This window comes from Phocoena phocoena, chromosome 3 (genome assembly GCF_963924675.1).
Source record: "Phocoena phocoena chromosome 3, mPhoPho1.1, whole genome shotgun sequence".
Lineage (NCBI taxonomy): Eukaryota > Metazoa > Chordata > Mammalia > Artiodactyla > Phocoenidae > Phocoena > Phocoena phocoena.
Genome location: NC_089221.1, coordinates 118,747,105 through 118,764,672, shown reverse-complemented (window position 1 = coordinate 118,764,672; position 17,568 = coordinate 118,747,105). Strand labels below are relative to the sequence as shown.

The following is a 17,568-nucleotide window of genomic DNA, read 5'->3' as shown; positions in this document are numbered from 1 at the left end:
ATCGCATCAGCGGCAGCTTCTTTCCCACTTTGGTGAACAGCGACGCTCAGAGTCCTAACCAGTTACTACACCAATTCTGTTTTGATTTCAAATATGTTTAATTATATTTTATTTCTAATAATTTTCTGTATCCTTAATATATTACCACGTGACATTCCTTATATTTAAATAAGATTTAATTCTAAAATAGCAAAAGACTTCCACAAGCTTAATTCTGAGATTAATATAATTATTAGATTATTTTTTACTTCTTTAGAAAAGTTTTATTTACTGTGTCATTGAGCCTATGCCCTTTAATTACCTCTTACCTATATTGAGTCCATTTAATTAGGACATCAGTATTCTTTTGCGGTTTAAGGATTTCAGTTTTTAATTAGGATATATTTATGAAAACATGCCCGTTTGTATATAAGAATGCCAAGAAAACAATTTTAGCTCTCAGTAGACCTTTGAAAAAAGGCCTACTGAATTATGCAAATTGCATTAGCTGTCATATGCAGAAGAAATAAAGGGACTTTTTTTTCTTTTTGTTACTTGTGAGGTCTTCAAGAAAGTTTCAAGATTTTCACACTAAGAACATGGCAACTACGCTATATCAGACGGAGAGTTTGAGTCGGATTAACTATGCATTATTTATATTTTCCTATTACCATGTCTAAATTGGAGTTAGATGTTTTACAGTTACAGACACCTGGGGAAAATCAGTAGAGTGACTATGGCAGAAAGGCTTTAGTTCATCACCCTTACAGAAAAACAAGTCCAGATGCTTATCATTGAGCAGGCAGTGAGTGGCCTCTCTATGTTAAGACAGATATTTAATGTTATCACGTTTATATGGTAGCAGAAAAAGAAATGCCTCATGACTAAAAAAAAAAAGTGGACATTTCAGAGAGTCCATTGAGAGAAGCAATTTTTACTTAATGACACCTTTATAGGAAAATAAAGATGTTTTACATCTATACCTAGAAAATTCAAAAAATAAAGTTTTAAGGAAGCAATGTGAGAATAGGTTGCAAAATTTTTCTCAATGTACAATTTTTCACAAGAGCAATTTGTTACTGTGCCTGAGAAAGAAAGATTTCTCCCATTTATTAAACACACTCTTAATAGCAGACACTGCATACCTCAAACTTTTCACAACCTATTAAAATAGATCTGGGATCCCAAGACACTTAGCTTGTAAAGATACGAAGAGTGCTGGTGTTCATGTCAGTCCTACCCATGCTCTGCTGTTGACAGGCCATGACATTGAGTAAAATTCTTCCTTTCTTTGGTTCCCAGTTTCCCAAACTAGTGAGATGGAGAGCTCTCTTTACTCTTTTTTTTTTTTTTTTTTTTTTGCGGTACGCGGGGCTCTCACTGCTGTAGCCTCTCCCATTGTGGAGCACAGGCTCCGGACGCACAGGCTCAGCGGCCATGGCTCACGGGCCCAGCCGCTCCGCCGCATGTGGGATCCTCCCGGACCAGGGGCACGAACCCGCGTCCCCTGCATCAGCAGGCGGACTCTCAACCACTGCGCCACCAGGGAAGCCCTCTCTTTACTCTTAAGTACTATAATTCTAAGAGGAATTGCAACTAAAATTAATAAAACTAATATAAAGACCCTGAAGGAAAAAGGAATAGCTTAAGGTCTCAACAGTAATAAACTTTCAGAGGGAAGGAATGTAAAGATGAGGAAGAAAAAGAAGTATTTTATGAAGTAAAAGCTTGTAACTATGATAAATAAATCATACCTGTCAGATAGAAAACCTATGTCAAAGATTTGTTTAAATATGATTATGATATTTAAGGCAGAAAACCACCTAAATTCTAGCCACAAAACAATAAAATATGAATTGAAGACTTCTACTCCGGTTAGGTGATTTGTTAATAAACATTGAAACCGCAAGGTAAAAAAGTGAATTAAATTAGAGCTCACCTTTAAAATAGTACCTGAGGCAAATGGGACCCCAGCATCTCCATGATTACTACTTGGCACCCAAGAGGCATCTTCGCAGAGGAGATCCTGAGGGGGAGCCATTTCTGGGGTGACGCTGAGAAAATTAAATTCTGCCTTAGCTGATTGTGAGGCAACACACAGATTGTAGGAATAGGGCAATGTTCCCTCGCTGTAGTTGGGGGGAACCACGGGTCCAGACTTGACACAGACACCAGGCTGAAAGCAGCCCCAGGCAGCGGGGCTGGAGGAGCGTCGAAGCTGTAGGGCGACCGCCAGAATCACTGCCAGGAGGAAGAGCACCGAGATCAAGGCCAAGGCCACCACCAGGTAAAACTGCAGCTCAGCTTGGGGGTCAGTGGGCTCAGAGTGGTCACTGAGGTCCGGCAGCGCCTCCTGCAGGCTGTCCGCGAAAACCAGGAGCAGCGTGGCGGTGGCCGAGAGGGCCGGCTGTCCCCCGTCGCGCACAGCAACCAGCAGGCGCTGGCGGGCCGCGTCCCTGTCGCCCAGGGCCCGCGCCGTGCGCACCTCGCCCGTGCGCAGCCCCACGCTGAAGAGTCCGGGCTCGCTGGCCTGCAGCACGTGGTAGGACAGCCAGGCGTTGTGTCCAGAGTCGGCGTCTACCGCCACCACCTTGGTGACCAGGTAGCCGGGCTGCGCGGCGCGCGGCACCGTGTCGAAGAGCGCCGAGCCGTCGGGCCCCAAGGCCGGGTACAGCACCCTGGGCGCGTTGTCGTTGCGGTCGCCCACCAGCACGCGCAGGCTCACGTTGGTGCTGAGCGCGGGCGAGCCGTGGTCGCGGGCCTGCAGCGTCAGCTCGAAGGCGCGCAGCTGCTCGTGGTCGAAGGCGCGCTGCGCGAACACCACGCCGCTCTGTGCGCTCACGGACACGTAGGACGACAGCGCGCGCGGCTCCAGGTCGCTGGCCACGATGGAGTAGGAGACTTGGCCGTTGGGCCCCAAGTCTGGATCTGAAGCGCTAACTTGGGCGATGGCGGCTCCAGGCGGGTTGTTTTCTGCCACGTGGACCACGTAGGAGGCCTGGTGGAAAACTGGAGCGTTGTCGTTGACATCTGCGAGGCGCAGAGTGATGCTTATACTAGAGGAGAGGGGCTGCTTGCCTCTGTCGGTGGCCATTATAGTGACGTTGTATTCTGGGATCTCCTCCCGGTCCAGGGTCCGGTCTGTCACTAGCTTGTAATAGTTCTTCGAGTAGGATTTCAATATAAACTCGGCCTTTCCCAAGATTTGGCAGTAAACTTCTCCATTTTCTCCAGAGTCTCTATCTCTTGTTTTTATCAAGGCGATCACTGTTCCTGGTGGTGAATCCTCTGGTAGGGGAGTAAATATTGAAGTCACAATCACTTCTGGTGCACAATCATTCTCATCGAGAATTTCGACTTGGACACTGCAATGGGCTGCTAGATCTCCAGGATCTTTCGCTTCTATAGTGAGAGTGTAACTACTAGCGATTTCAAAATCAAAATCATCCTTTGTCGTGATTTCTCCTGTTCTTCTGTCTAAGTTAAAAAATCGTTCCACTTGTTCATCCACATTATGAAAGGAGTAGATGATCTCTGCATTGACGCCCTCGTCCTGGTCGGTGGCTGTCAGTTGAAGCACTAAGAATCCAGGGGGCACACCCTCTTGCAGGCTGACCCTGTACACGTCCTGGCTGAACACTGGGGGATTATCGTTCGCATCTGTGACTTGGATTTGGATCTGGGTGGTGCCACTTTGGGGTGGGTCCCCACCGTCTACAGCTGTCAGGACCAGATGATGAAAATTCTGCTCTTCTCTGTCCAGAGAATGTTTCAGAATCAACTCAGGATATTTACGTCCATCTGGAGTCTGTTTCTCTGTGAGATCAAAGTGCTCATTTTCATTAAGGTTGTATCTTTGCAGTGAATTAGGACCAGCATCCAAATCCAGCGCCGGGTCTAGTGGAAATGTTTTACCTGGCTTAGTGGATTCTCCAATTTTTAAGTCAATCTTACTCTGTTTGAATAGCGGAGTGTTGTCATTTATATCCTGTACTATTACTGATACATGGAAAATATTTAGTGGGTTTTCAGCGACAGTATCGAAATCCAGAATGCACAGAGGCTTCTTCCCACAAATCTGCTCTCGGTCTATTCTATCACTCACAAGTAAGTCCCCGCTCTCAGGGTTTACAATAAAATATTCCTTCTCCGCGGTAACCCGCAACTTCCGGGCCGACAAGTCCCGGACACTGAGACCCAGATCCTTGGCGAGGTTTCCTACCACCGAGTTCTTGGCCAGCTCCTCGGGAATTGAGTAGCGAATTTGGTCTGGGAGAGCCCCGCGGAACAAAGACAGCAGGAAGGGCAACAGTACCTGCCGCCACAGCGCTCGGCCGCTCCTCTCTGCGCTTGGCCTCATCCTGTCTCCCTCCACTGCTGCTCCGCTCCTTGGTCGGGAGGAGGAATAAGCAAAATCCGGGATAGGGTCACTTTTCCTGCTTTCGTTTCCACTATCCAAACCTGTACTGGCCTCCCTTGTGTGGTTTGTTTGAGCAGGAAGTTACCCTTTCAGAGGTTCCCAAATGCGCCTCTGATTATCTTCTCTTCCTTCTTTTGGCCTACAGCGACGCCCAGAGGTTTTCCCCAGAAACTGCACTAATGACTTGTAAATGTTTTGCAAGGAACTATTTTTGTTTTCTCTTTTTTTGGGGGGAGATTTACAAGGAGTATTTATTTGTTTTTAAATAGGTATACATTCATACAGTTCGAAATTCAGAAGGCACAAATGGCATATTTTATAGGCTCTCCCTCTGCTTTCAACAACATATTTTTCCCAGGAGAAATGAGTGCTGTGTTTTTTGTGTATCATTCCATTAGTATGTTTTGTAGAGTCCAGCAGATTTCTAAAAATATTCTCCCCCGATTTTAGACACAAAAGGATACAATATACAATGTTTTGCATCTTGCTTTTTTCACTCATTATATCTTTTTTTTAATTGATGGAAATTTGCTTTTTATTTTTTGACAGTTTGCAGATGTTTCTTTCAAATTCTCAACCATTTGTTAGTAATAAAATGTAATTTTTTTGATTGTTATCAAATTTGAGGAAACTTCTATTGAGTTTCCTTGAAATCTGAGCTATAAGACTTTGGTGCATTTTATTTTATTAAATTAATTTTTATTGGAGTATAGTTGCTTTACAATGTTGTGTTAGTTTCTGCTGTACAGCAAAGTGAATCAGCTATACGTATACATATACCCTTTCTTTTTTGGATTTTCTTCTCATTTAGGTCACCACCAAGCATTGAGTAGAGTTCCCTGTGCTGTACAGTAGGTTCTCATTAGTTACCTATTTTATACATAGTAGTGTATATATAACTCACTATATCTTGAAGATAACATATTCTAACAGTACATAAAAAGGTTTTCCATTTTTAATTTCTTATGGCTATGTAGTAGCCCGTCATATAATTGTGCAACAATTTATTTAACCAGAAATATTACTTTCTAAAAGAAACCCAGTGTCCACTCAAACAAAAATGTATTTCCATGTGATATTAGTTATAAATTATCTACTGCCCTCCTAGGCATTTAAAAAATATATATCACTCTGATTCTGGAATGTATTCTTAATGCCAGCATGCAAATATGTCTGTCACAGTTTCAAGACAATTGATATTTCCAAATTATATTTTAAAGCTTCAGCATTTTAAACGATCTATCCTCAGATACGATTTGTTTCTCAATATTCATTTATTATTTTCTCTTTCCTCTCCTCATGCCAGCTAGTTGTATCATACCACATTCCTGTTTTACTCTATGTATTGCACCACAATTTCCCATGAAGACAAAGGCATTTAGAAACTCAAACTCTCCTTCTTAAGCTGAATTGAGGCATAGTCCACAAACTATTGCTACAATTTCCAGGTATCCAAAGTTCACTAATTTTTGCAGTCCTAGACATTCATGAATATTTTCCCCAAGTCATATCATCCCAGAGCCCAACGGTGACAGAGATACCTATGAGCAATTTTGGGGACCAGGGCTGAGACCTTCTTACTAAATAGCATAAATCATATCAGTTTAGAATCTAAGTCACCCAACCTGTATAAGAGGCTCCCAAGATGAAAAAGGAAAGATTTTTGAAAGTTATGTTTTCCTCAGAAATCAAAAAGGGTCTCATAGTGATACCATAATAGGTAGTTCAGAAATTATTAAAATCACTCCTGCAAGCTATTAAATATGAGTGAAATTAAATGGGCAATATTTTTGGTAATCACAGAAGTGCACCAAGGGAATCACACATAGTCAGTTGGTGCATCTCACAAACTGCAACAACACAATATATGAAATGTACCAATCCAGTTGAGAAACTATCCCTGTTAAAGTTATATCTAAATGTTAAGTATATTCCCCAATATTTATAAATTGCCATTGTTTAATCATAATGGAAAATACCTATCCCAAAGGAAATAAAAGTAAATTTCAAGCAAAGTACATTAGGGTGTAAAAAGAGGAAAATTTAAAATACTCAATCCAGACACAACAGCTTCATAAGGGAGAATGCTTTAATATAAATATACACAATTGCCTCCTTAATAATTGTGAATTATTTCACAATTCTAATCTATCCTTTCAGTAATGCCTAAAGGAAAATGGCTGTAAAGACGTGAGAGGCAGCAGAGAAGAAAAAGAAATAGAAGGAATTCAAATCGGAAAAGAGGTAAAGCTGTCACTGTTTGCAGATGACATGATACTATACATAGAGAATACTAAAAGATGCTACCAGAAAACTACTAGAGCTAATCAATGAATTTGGTAAAGTAGCAGGATACAAAATTAATGCACAGAAATCTCTCACATTCCTATACACTAATGATGAAAAATCTGAAAGAGAAATTAAGGAAACACTCCCATTTACCACTGCAACAAAAATAACAAACTACCTAGGAATAAACCTACCTAAGGAGGCCAAAGACTGTATGCAGAAAACTATAAGACACTGATGAAAGAAATTAAAGATGATACAAATAGATGGAGAGATATACCACGTTTTAGGATTGGAAGAATCAACATTGTGAAAATGACTATACTACCCAAAGCAATCTACAGATTCATTGCAACCCCTATAAAACTACCAATGGCATTTTTCACAGAACTAGAACAAAAAATTTCACAATTTGTATGGAAACACAAAAGACCCTGAATAGCCAAAGCAATCCTGAGAAAGAAAAACAGAGCTGGAGGAATCAGGCTCCTGGACTTCAGACAACACTACAAAGCTACAGTAATCAAGACAGTACAGCACTGGCACAAAAACAGAAATATAGATCAATGGAACAGGACAGAAAGCCCAGCGATAAACCCACGCACATATGGTCAACTTATTTTTTTTTTATTTATTTTATTTTTTATTTTTGGCTGCATTGGGTCTTCATTGCTGCACACGGGCTTCCTCTGGTTGTGGTGAGCGGGGGCTACTCTTCGTTGTGGTGCATGGGCTTCTCACTGCGGTGGCTTCTCTTGTTGCAGAGCACAGGCTCTAGGCGCACGGGCTTCAGTAGTTATGGCACACAGGCTTAGTAATTGTGGCTCGCGAGATCTAGAGCGCAGGCTCAGTAGTTGTGGCACACAGGCTTAGCTGCTCCGCGGCATGTGGGATCTTCCTGGACCAGGGCTCAAACCCGTTTCTCCTGCATTGGCAGGCGGATTCTTAACCATTGCACCACCAGGGAAGCCCTGGTCACCTTATTTTTGATAAAGGAGGCAAGAATATACAATGGAGAGAAGACAGCCTCTTCAATAAATGGTGCTGGGAAAACTGGACAGCCGCATGTAAAAGAATGAAATTAGAACACTCCCTAACACCATACACAAAAATAAGCTCAAAATGGATTAAAGACCTAAATGTAAGGCCAGACACTATAAAACTCTAGAGGAAAACACAGACAGAAAACTCTATGACATAAACCACAGCAAGATTCTTTTTGACCCACCTCCTAGAGAAATGGAAATAAAAACAAAAATAAACAAATGGGACCTAATGAATCTTAAAAGCTTTTGCACAGCAAAGGAAACCATAAACAAGATGAAAAGACAACGCTCAGAATGGGAGAAAATATTTGCAAACAAAGCAACTGACAAAGGATTAATCTCCAAAATATACAAGCAGTTCATGCACCTCAGTCTCAAAAAATCAAACAACTCAATCCAAAAATGGGCAGAAAACCTAAATAGACATTTCTCCAAAGAAGATACACAGATTTTCGACAAACACATGAAAGGATGCTCAACATCACACATCATTAGGGAAATGCAAATCAAAAGTACAATGAGGTATCACCTCACACCGGTCAGAATGGCCATCATCAAAAAATCTACAAACAATAAATGCTGGAGAGGGTGTGGAGAAAAGGGAACCCTCTTGCACTGTTGGTGGGAATGTAAATTGATACAGCCACTATGGAGAACAGTATGGAGGTTCCTTAAAAAACTAAAAATAGAACTACCATATGACCCAGCAATCCCACTACTGGGCATGTACCCTGAGAAAACCATAATTCAAAAAGAGTCATGTACCAAAATGTTCATTGCAGCACTATGTACACTAGCCAGGACATGGAAACAACCTAAGTGTCCATCGACAGATGAATGGATAAAGAAGATGTGGCACATATATACAATGGAATATTACTCAGCCATAAAAAGAAATGAAATTGAGCTATTTGTAATCAGGTGGATAGACCTAGAGTCTGTCATACAGAGTGAAGTAAGTCAGAAAGAGAAAAATACCGTATGCTAACACATATATATGGACTCAAAAAATAAAAAAAGGTTATGAAGAACCTAGGGGCAGGACAGGAATAAGGACGCAGACATAGAGAATGGACTTGAGGACATGGGGAGGAGGAAGGGTAAGCTGTGACAAAGTGAGAGAGTGGCATGGACATATATACACTACCAAACGTAAAATAGATAGCTAGTGAGAAGCAGCCACATAGCACAGGGAGATCAGCTCAGTGCTTTGTGACCACCTAGAGGGGTTGGATAGGGAGAGTGGGAGGGAGGGAGACGCAAGAGGGAACAGATATGGGAACATATGTATATGTACAACTGATTCACTTTGTTATAAAGCAGAAACGAACACACCATTGTAAAGCAATTATACTCCAATAAAGATGTTAAAAAAAATAAAGACGTGAGAGGGTTAGAAGTATAAACTTAAGAAATTGCTGCTGAAACTATAACCGAATGAAGATTACAAAGGATAAGTAATCAACAACTATTAGGCGTAGTAACTGTTATTTATCATTATTGAAGGATCATTTGCCGTTCCACTTTAAAGAATACTAAAAAAGAAGTGTCTTTTATATGTAATTGGAGACATTTATGCAGCTCTCTGCCTACGTTTCAGTGTGGCAAGATCTGACTCACCTGTTGAAGACTGGGTTCTCCTTTTCTTTCAGGTAAATCTTGAGATATCAAGAGAGGCTCGCTTTTCTCACAGCTCTCCTGGCTGATGAGCGTGTCCGCGTAGTTGGGCTGCGGGAAGATCACGTGACTCCCCCGCGAGTCCGCGGTGAGCGAGACCTCGTGAGAATAGGTCTGCAGGAAAGCCCGCACCCCGTCCACACCCACAAAGTGGGAGGCGGGCACGCTGGCCAACCTGCTGCCTGAAGCCTGGAGCAGATGCGACATGTGCCAGCGCCGCAGTCTGAGCGCCAGCAGCACGATGATAAATGCGAGGAAGACGCAGGAGACCGCGGCCACCGCCACCACTAGGTAGAGCGTGAGGCCCGAGTCATTAGGGTCCGCTGAGGGCTTCAGGCTGCCTAGGTCAGTCAGGACGTCTGGGATGCTGTCAGCCACGACCACCGTGAGTGTGACTGTGGCGGAGAGAGGGGGCTGGCCGTGGTCCTGGACCGCCACCACCAGGCTCTGCTTGAGCGCGTCTCTGTCCAGCAGGGCCCGCGCTGTGCGCACCTCGCCCGTGTGCAGCCCCACTGCGAAGAGCCCTGGCTCGCTGGCCTTGAGCAGGCGGTAGGACAGCCAGGCGTTCTGGCCCGAGTCTCTGTCCACAGCCACCACCTTGGTCACCAGGTAGCCAGGCTCTGCGGAGCGGGGTGCCAGCTCCACACCGGTGGAACCGTCGGTGGGAAGGGCAGGGTACAGAATCTCAGGTGCGTTGTCGTTCTGGTCCAGCACGAATATGGTCAGAGACACGTTACTGCTGAGTGGAGGGTCCCCGCTGTCGCTGGCTGTCACAAGTAGCTGCAGGTCTCTAACCTGTTCATAGTCAAAGGAGCGCAGAGCATACAATACACCTGTGTCAGAGTTGATAGAGACATAGGAGGAGAGAGGCGCCCCCTGCAGCTTGTCCTCAGCCAGAGAGTAAGTGACCATTGAGTTCTCGTTACTGTCAGGGTCACGGGCGGTCACAGAGAAGATAGAAGCTCCCTTAGGATTGTTTTCTGGAATGTAGGCCAAGTAGGAAGCTTGAGGGAAGGCAGGTGGGTTGTCATTGATGTCTGCCACGTTCAGTGAGATGTGTGTTTCTGTAGACAATGGTGGAGTTCCGTGGTCAGTGGCAGTTACAGTGATGTTATATTCTGAGACTTCTTCCCTATCCAGAGTCCTGTGTGTCAACAACCGATGATAATTTCCAAAGGTCTTTTCAAGTGTGAATGGCAGATTATCTGGAATAGAACATGTGACAAGGCCATTCTCTCCTGAATCACTGTCATGCACATTGAAAAGTGCAATTACTGTGCCTGGGGAAGAAGTTTCTTGAATAGAGCTGGTGAGAGATGTAACTGTGACTTCTGGGGCATTGTCATTTACATCCAGAATTGTCACCAGTACCTTACTTCTGGCTCGGAGACCAGGCCCATCATGGGCTTCTACATCTATATCATAGAACCCAGAGTCCTCATAATCCAGATCCCCCAATATTGTTATGTCCCCAGTCAGAGAATTCAAGTGGAATAGCTGGGATATTTTATCTCTTACTTTCCGGAAAGAATATGTGACTTCTCCATTGGCTCCTTCATCTGTATCCGTGGCTTTTACTGTGAGTAGCCTGGAGCCCACCGGCACGTTCTCCTGCACACTCACACGGTACTCGGGCTGAGTGAATACTGGGGCATTGTCGTTGGTATCCACAAGTGTTACATGAATCCTGGCAGTGCCAGAGTGAACCTGGTCGCCTCCGTCGAAGGCGGTGAGAACGAGATGGTGAACCGCCTCTTCCTCGCGGTCCAGGGCGCGCTCCAGCACGAGCTCAGGGTACTTAATCCCATCAGCTCCTCTTTGCACATCCAGGGAGAAGTGACCATTCGAGCTGAGCTGGTAACCCTGCAGAGAGTTTATCCCTATATCCGGATCAAAAGCTTCAGGAAGAGGAAATCTTGTCCCAGGAGTTTCATTTTCAGCTACTTTTATTTCCCTTTGCTCTGCCCCAAAGTTGGGCGCGTTATCATTAACATCGATTATTTCCACTTCTACTCCAAAAATCTTCACGTCGTCCTCTAGGAGAATCTCCAGGTTTACTACACACTTTGGAGATCTGTCACAGAGCTCCTCCCGGTCTATCCTGCCCGCAGTGACCAAGCTGCCGCTTCTCAGGTTCAGAGCAAAAAGCTGCGTCCTACCTCTGGAGACGATGCGGACTCCGCGCTCCGCCAGCTCCCGGGGCTCCAGCCCCAGGTCCTTGGCGATGTTGCCCACGAAGGAGCCGTTCTCCAGCTCCTCAGGCACCGAGTAGAGGATATGTTCGGCCCGGATTTCCCACAGGGCCCCCAAGAGAACGCAGATCCCGATCAGCCGGCTGCAGTCTGGGCAATAAGTAGAAGCCGCCATTACAGCCCCGCGGCGGAATAGCTTGCTCGTGGGTGTTCCCTTGGTGGAGGCCTGAGGATCCCAAGGACCTTCAGGGTCCAAGATAATGTGCTTTCACCGTTGGATGCTGGCGCTCTCGGGGGTCCAGTTCGAAGCTTTCTAAAGCCCCAGAGCTACTGCTTTGTAATGCAGAAATCTTGTGGTTTGTATTAATTTCCTGGTTCTTTTCTTCCCCCGATTGGTGAACAGCGACACTCAGAGTCCTAACCTGTTACTGCAGTCTATTCTTGGTAAATAAAGTATCACTTGTGTACACCATTTCTTTTCCCTATTCTATTTTTCCCCAAAATGATAAAAGTCAAACACCTGCTGTTCAATTTGCAATGAAAATCCAGAAGTGATACAAAGATTCCTGTACAATAAGACTTATAAAATAATTTATTTTTTCAGAGACAATTTTTTTTTTGGTAAGAATTTTTCTACCTCTTTTTAAGTCTTTGCATTATTTATTCTCATAGCCCAATTTCACTACTGTGTATTGCATAAGGGACATATTTATCCCTCCCAGGAGCAAGGTTATACTTGAAGACTGAAAGAATAAATGGATGCAAAGACAGGTCTGGGCTCCAGTCCCAACCTATGCAGAAACAAGTATTCTCACATGGGTTGACCCTTTAGAATCTGGGGCAAATTTTCAATTCCCTTGTAAGAAAATATCTACTGTTCAAAGAGTTAGCCTTACCCCTGTGCAAATGGGCTTGGCAAATATGATAATAGGTTTGGGAAAGACATTTGCTCATTAATTTTATATAAGAAGATTCTAGGCCACAGGTTATATCTGTGATGATCATGTTCACAGTGAGTCCTCACTCTAGAACAGCACCTTTCCTAGAGTATACACTGAAATAGGCTTTCAATGCTTAACGAATGAGTCATTAATGCAGCTGCAAAATCTAAAACAATGGGTAAATAACTGATCTTAAAAGGAAATAATAAAGGTAAGAAGACAGAAAAGTTAAACTGAAGCACTGTGAAGAGGAAATGGTGTTTCAGTGATCGTTTCCACATTAGGACACATCCAGAAGGTATTATCTTACTTTTATTTATAAGTTTACTTTAGTTTTGATTTTAGAAATAACCAGTAAAAGGAAATATTTTAGTAATTGTATATAATCATTGCATGTTTCATAGTTTTCTTATTCATGAATACTTAATTTACTAATGTGAGAAAACTTGAAATAAAGCAGCAAGTACTCAGTTCTTTAGATTATTACTCACATAATAATTAGTTTCTAGAAATTACTCATAAATTTTGACCAGACACAAAAGTCCATTAACTATTCAGAGTTTTAAAATTCTCAGACTTTGGAGAATAGATTAAAGGTATTTTTCACAACCCTCAAAAGACTCACAAATTGCTGGGGATTGGGAGGTAAAGTAAAATATATTGAAAAAATTTGACTCACTTCTCAGAAACCTGTACTTAAAAAGTAATATAGAAAAGGCTCTGCATACAAAAAATGTTTGTTACATTCCTTACTATACTAGTGACAAAGTAGAAAGGGTATAAAAATAAATTATTTAAGAATGGTCAAGAAAAAAAAAAAAAGAATGGTCAAGAAAATTATTCTTGACAGATTTTGAAGTGGGAAAAAAGACCCAAAGTTAGTGACTCAAATGTAAAACCTGGCAGTCTTTGCTGCAAGTGGTAAGGCAAAAAAGTGCTAAGAGAATTATTGGAAGGCTATATTAAAATACACATCGCAGAAAAAAGATAAACAACTAGAATGTATTTGATGAAGATGAACATTAACTTAGGCAGAAAGAACTGTCAATACATTTACAATCTTGAAAAAAAGGAGTATTACACATCAACTAATTAAGGGCAGTTCTATTACTAAGGGTGGTGACATCCAAGAAAAAGCTATCTTTAGCAGGATTTGTTGACCATATAGAAATGCCAAGAGTGCAAATTGAGTAGCAATTAGGTAACTTCCAAGACTACTGAGCAATCAAGGGACCAATCTCCACCCATCCTATATACCTCCTCTCCCACTACCACCACTAGAACAATGAACAAGGACCGAAAATAATGATGCACTGTCGAGAATAAAATACAATAATAAAATTTAAGAAAGTCTGCAAAAACTCACGTGATGGGAAAAAGAGGAATCATAAGAGATTTGGGAGTCTTCATTACTGGCACATATACCCATAGAAGGATCTTCTCCTAGGAGATCCGGAGGGGTAGCTGTTTCTTGGGTCACGTTGTGAAAATTAAATTTCACAATTTAAATCGCACAATTGAATGCGAGGCAACACACACATTGTAGGAATAGAGCAATGTTCCGTCACTGTAGTTGGGGGGAACCCTCCGTCCAGACTTGGAACTCAGACCAGGCTTAAAGCAGCTCCAGGCAGCGGGGCTGGAGGAGCGTCGAAGGGGTAGGGCGACCGCCAGAATCACTGCCAGGAAGAAGAGCACTGAGATCAAGGCCAAGGTCACCACCAGCTAAAACTGCAGCTCAGCTTGTGGGTCAGTGGGCTCAGAGTGGTCACTGAGGTCCGGCAGCGCCTCCTGCAGGCTGTCCGCGAAAACCAGGAGCAGCGTGGCGGTGGCCGAGAGGGCCGGCTGTCCCCCGTCGCGCACAGCAACCAGCAGGCGCTGGCGGGCCGCGTCCCTGTCGCCCAGGGCCCGCGCCGTGCGCCTCTCACCCGTGCGCAGCCCCACGCTGAAAAGTCCGGGCTCGCTGGCCTGCAGCACGTGGTAGGACAGCCAGGCGTTGTGTCCAGAGTCGGCGTCTACCGCCACCACCTTGGTGACCAGGTAGCCGGGCTGCGCGGCGCGCGGCACCATGTCGAAGAGCGCCGAGCCGTCAGGCCCCAGCGCCGGGTACAGCACCCTGGGCGCGTTGTCGTTGCGGTCGCCCACCAGCACGCGCAGGCTCACGTTGGCGCTGAGCGCGGGCGAGCCGTGGTCGCGGGCCTGCAGCGTCAGCTCGAAGGCGCGCAGCTGCTCGTGGTCGAAGGCGCACAGCGCGAACACCACGTCGCTCTGTGCGCTCACGAACACGTAGGACGACAGCGCGCGCGGCTCCAGGTCGCTGGCCAGGATGGAGTAGGAGACGTGGCCTTTGGGCCCCAAGTGTGGATCTGAAGCGCTAACTTGGGCGGTGGAGGCTCCAGGCGGGTTGTTTTCTGCCACGTGGACCACGTAGGAGGCCTGGTGGAAAACTGGAGCGTTGTCGTTGACATCGCGGATGTGTAGGGTGATGCTTGTAATGTAGGAGAGGGGCGGCTTGCCCTTGTCGGTGGCTGTGATGGTAACATTGTACTCTGCCCTCTGCTTTCTTGACGGTCTAGGGCACCGTCAATCACTAGCTTGTAATAATTCTTGGAGGTGAATTCTAATTTGAAGGGAACTCCTTCCTGAATATAGCATGTCACCATATCATTTTGCCCAGAATCCTGGTCTCGGACTTTAATGAGGGCTATTACGGTTCCAAGGTCTGAGCCCTCGGGAATCTGGCTAGAGAAGGACATTAATGTCACCTCTGCACTCACACTGAAAAACTCCTCTGCACTAATCTGCAGTTTTCGAGCTGGCAACTCCTGGACACTGAGCCTCAGATCCTTGGCCAGGTTCCCCACCCTGGAGCCCTTGGCCAGCTCCTCTGAAATCGAGTACTGGATCTCCTGGGAGATTGCCCTCCACAACAAAGACAGTAGGAAGAGAAGCAGGACCTGACTTCTCATTGTTTCAGCTTTTCTGGAGCTCCTAAGCATTTCTTGAACTCTCTGGGAAGCTGCTCTTCAAGATGTCTCTGGGGTGTTTAAAAAAATCAATGACAGCTCCCTGGACTTTTGAGATTTGAGGGTAGGACTTATTTGTTAGGCGCTTGAGGTTGCACAGGAGGTGGGTTTGCATTCTGATGTGCACAGGACAAAGCAGAAAAACACTCTGCCCATCACTCCTGCAGAACTGAGAACCCTTATGTTCCCTTTGGTCAACAGTAGCACCCAGAGGTTGTCTGAGAAAACTGCATATTGCCCAACTATTTATTCCTCAAACTGTAAGCTCTTGAACCTATATATCTTGTCTTTTTATTTGTTGGAAAGAACAAACTATTCAAATTTTCCCTTTAAATCTGATATTTTCTAGCTTTTCATAATCTTTGAAGTGTTGCCATCATTTTATTCTTCTTTCTTCATTAAATATTTTTCATAAGGCATACAGCTTTTTTTTTCAGTTTTGGGGGCAGAAATATCTTCAGTGATTCCACTGTATTTATAAACACTGGCATGACTAGTATGGATGTAACCAATTAGGTTACTGGTAGTGGATAAAAAGGTCTAATCTTTGCAAAAAAAGGAGTGAGTCAAAGCCCTAGACTTATTTTAATATATTGCTCATCATTTTAAAACATAGATAATCTTCCCATTACGTACAGAGGAGCCTGATATTTTGTTAAAGAGACCAATCTAAGCACAAGAGACCAATTTGAGCACACACATGTTTTTATAAAACTAAATCCTGTGTAAGCTTATTTATTTCTTTGAAGTCAGTGCTTCTTTACTATATGACTGTATACACAAATACTCCTTAATGCCAATTCTCAGCTCCAGTAAATTTATACCATTAATAAGTGTAATGAGTTTGATTTGACCACTGGTAAATCTTGGAGAGGAAGTGAGAGTTCTTAGACACTCCATTTTGAAACTTACCTGTAATCCTTGAACCAGTCTTGGGTAACTAAAACAAACACCTTTATTTCAAATGCACTACCGAATTAAATACAAACTCAACAATTTATTCTGTTATTTTGCAGTGCTAATCAATACCCCTCTTACATTCCAGTCAAGACAGATTATTATCTGTTTTCTGAAGACATCGTTTCCTTTGTTTTCCCTACTTCATGCCTTTATACTTTCTGTTCCTCTTATTATAAACCCTCCTCCCTTTTTATTGTAATGAAGTCTTGCCTATCCTTCAAAAATCCTTTTTAGTTAAAATGGGATGTCTGAGACTTCTTATAATCCATACAAGTAGATGCCTTTGTACTCTGTGCATTTTCCCAGGGTATATGTAGGCTATGCTTTTTTTTTTTAATTAATTATTTTTGGATGCATTGGGTCTTCGTTGCTGTGTGCGGGCTTTCTCTAGTTGTGGACAGTGTGGGCTATTCTACGCCGCGGTGCGTGGGCTTCTCATTGAGGAGCATGGGCTCTAGAGTGCAGGCTCAGTAGTGGCGCCAGGCTTAGTTGCTCTGCGGCATGTGGGATCTTCCCGGACCAGGGCTCGAACCCGTGTCCCCTCCATTGGCAGGCAGATTCTTAACGACTGAGCCACCTAGGCTATGTTTTATATGAAATTCTTAGAAAATTCTCTTTGAACGTATAAAGTTCCCCTGACCCTAGCCATTTAATTTTTTTTCTCATTACAAGGAAAGGTATAGTAATATTGTAAAGATTTTTCCTAAAAAATATTCCAAAGGTAATGTGCCTTTTTTCTGTGATGCATTTGCAGGCTTGAGTGAGAATATACACTTCTCTGCTTTCAGTTATTTTGTTCAGGTCCTTTTGTCTCACACTTTTGACTGTACCTTTTCCTAACACACTGAAGGAGAGCTGTATTCCTTTGTTTGAGACCTAATGAAATCTATTTTGGCCTAATTTTGGATGACTCTCTGGTGCGATTTTATGGGTGAAATTAATTTCATAAATTTCAAAATGGGCCAACAATTTCTAGCCCAAGAAAGTTGTAGGACTCCTATTCCATTGTTGAAGTGGATGGTCTGGAAACCTCTCATA

At 43.7% G+C, this 17,568-nt stretch overlaps 3 protein-coding genes across 3 annotated transcripts; all 3 read right to left on the bottom strand.

Annotated features, from left to right (window-relative positions):
* Positions 1 to 681: 681 nt before the first annotated feature.
* Positions 682 to 4,339, bottom strand: LOC136120271 (protocadherin gamma-B2-like). The gene is made up of 2 exons (XM_065873711.1): positions 1,884 to 4,339; positions 682 to 691 (listed from the first exon to the last, which is right to left on the bottom strand). Exons 1-2 carry the CDS (start codon positions 4,337 to 4,339, stop codon positions 682 to 684), a joined length of 2,466 nt encoding a protein of 821 aa, XP_065729783.1.
* A 4,991-nt stretch (positions 4,340 to 9,330) lies between these two features.
* LOC136120270 (protocadherin gamma-A4-like) lies at positions 9,331 to 11,856 on the bottom strand. Its single transcript, XM_065873710.1, has one exon. It carries the CDS (start codon positions 11,776 to 11,778, stop codon positions 9,331 to 9,333), a length of 2,448 nt encoding a protein of 815 aa, XP_065729782.1. The 5' UTR covers positions 11,779 to 11,856.
* Positions 11,857 to 14,041: 2,185 nt separating this feature from the next.
* Positions 14,042 to 15,513, bottom strand: LOC136120269 (protocadherin gamma-B1-like). Its single transcript, XM_065873709.1, is given in 2 exon segments — positions 14,042 to 15,100; positions 15,103 to 15,513. Coding segments are annotated over 2 exon segments (1,470 nt in total).
* Between the last annotated feature and the right edge of the window lie 2,055 nt (positions 15,514 to 17,568).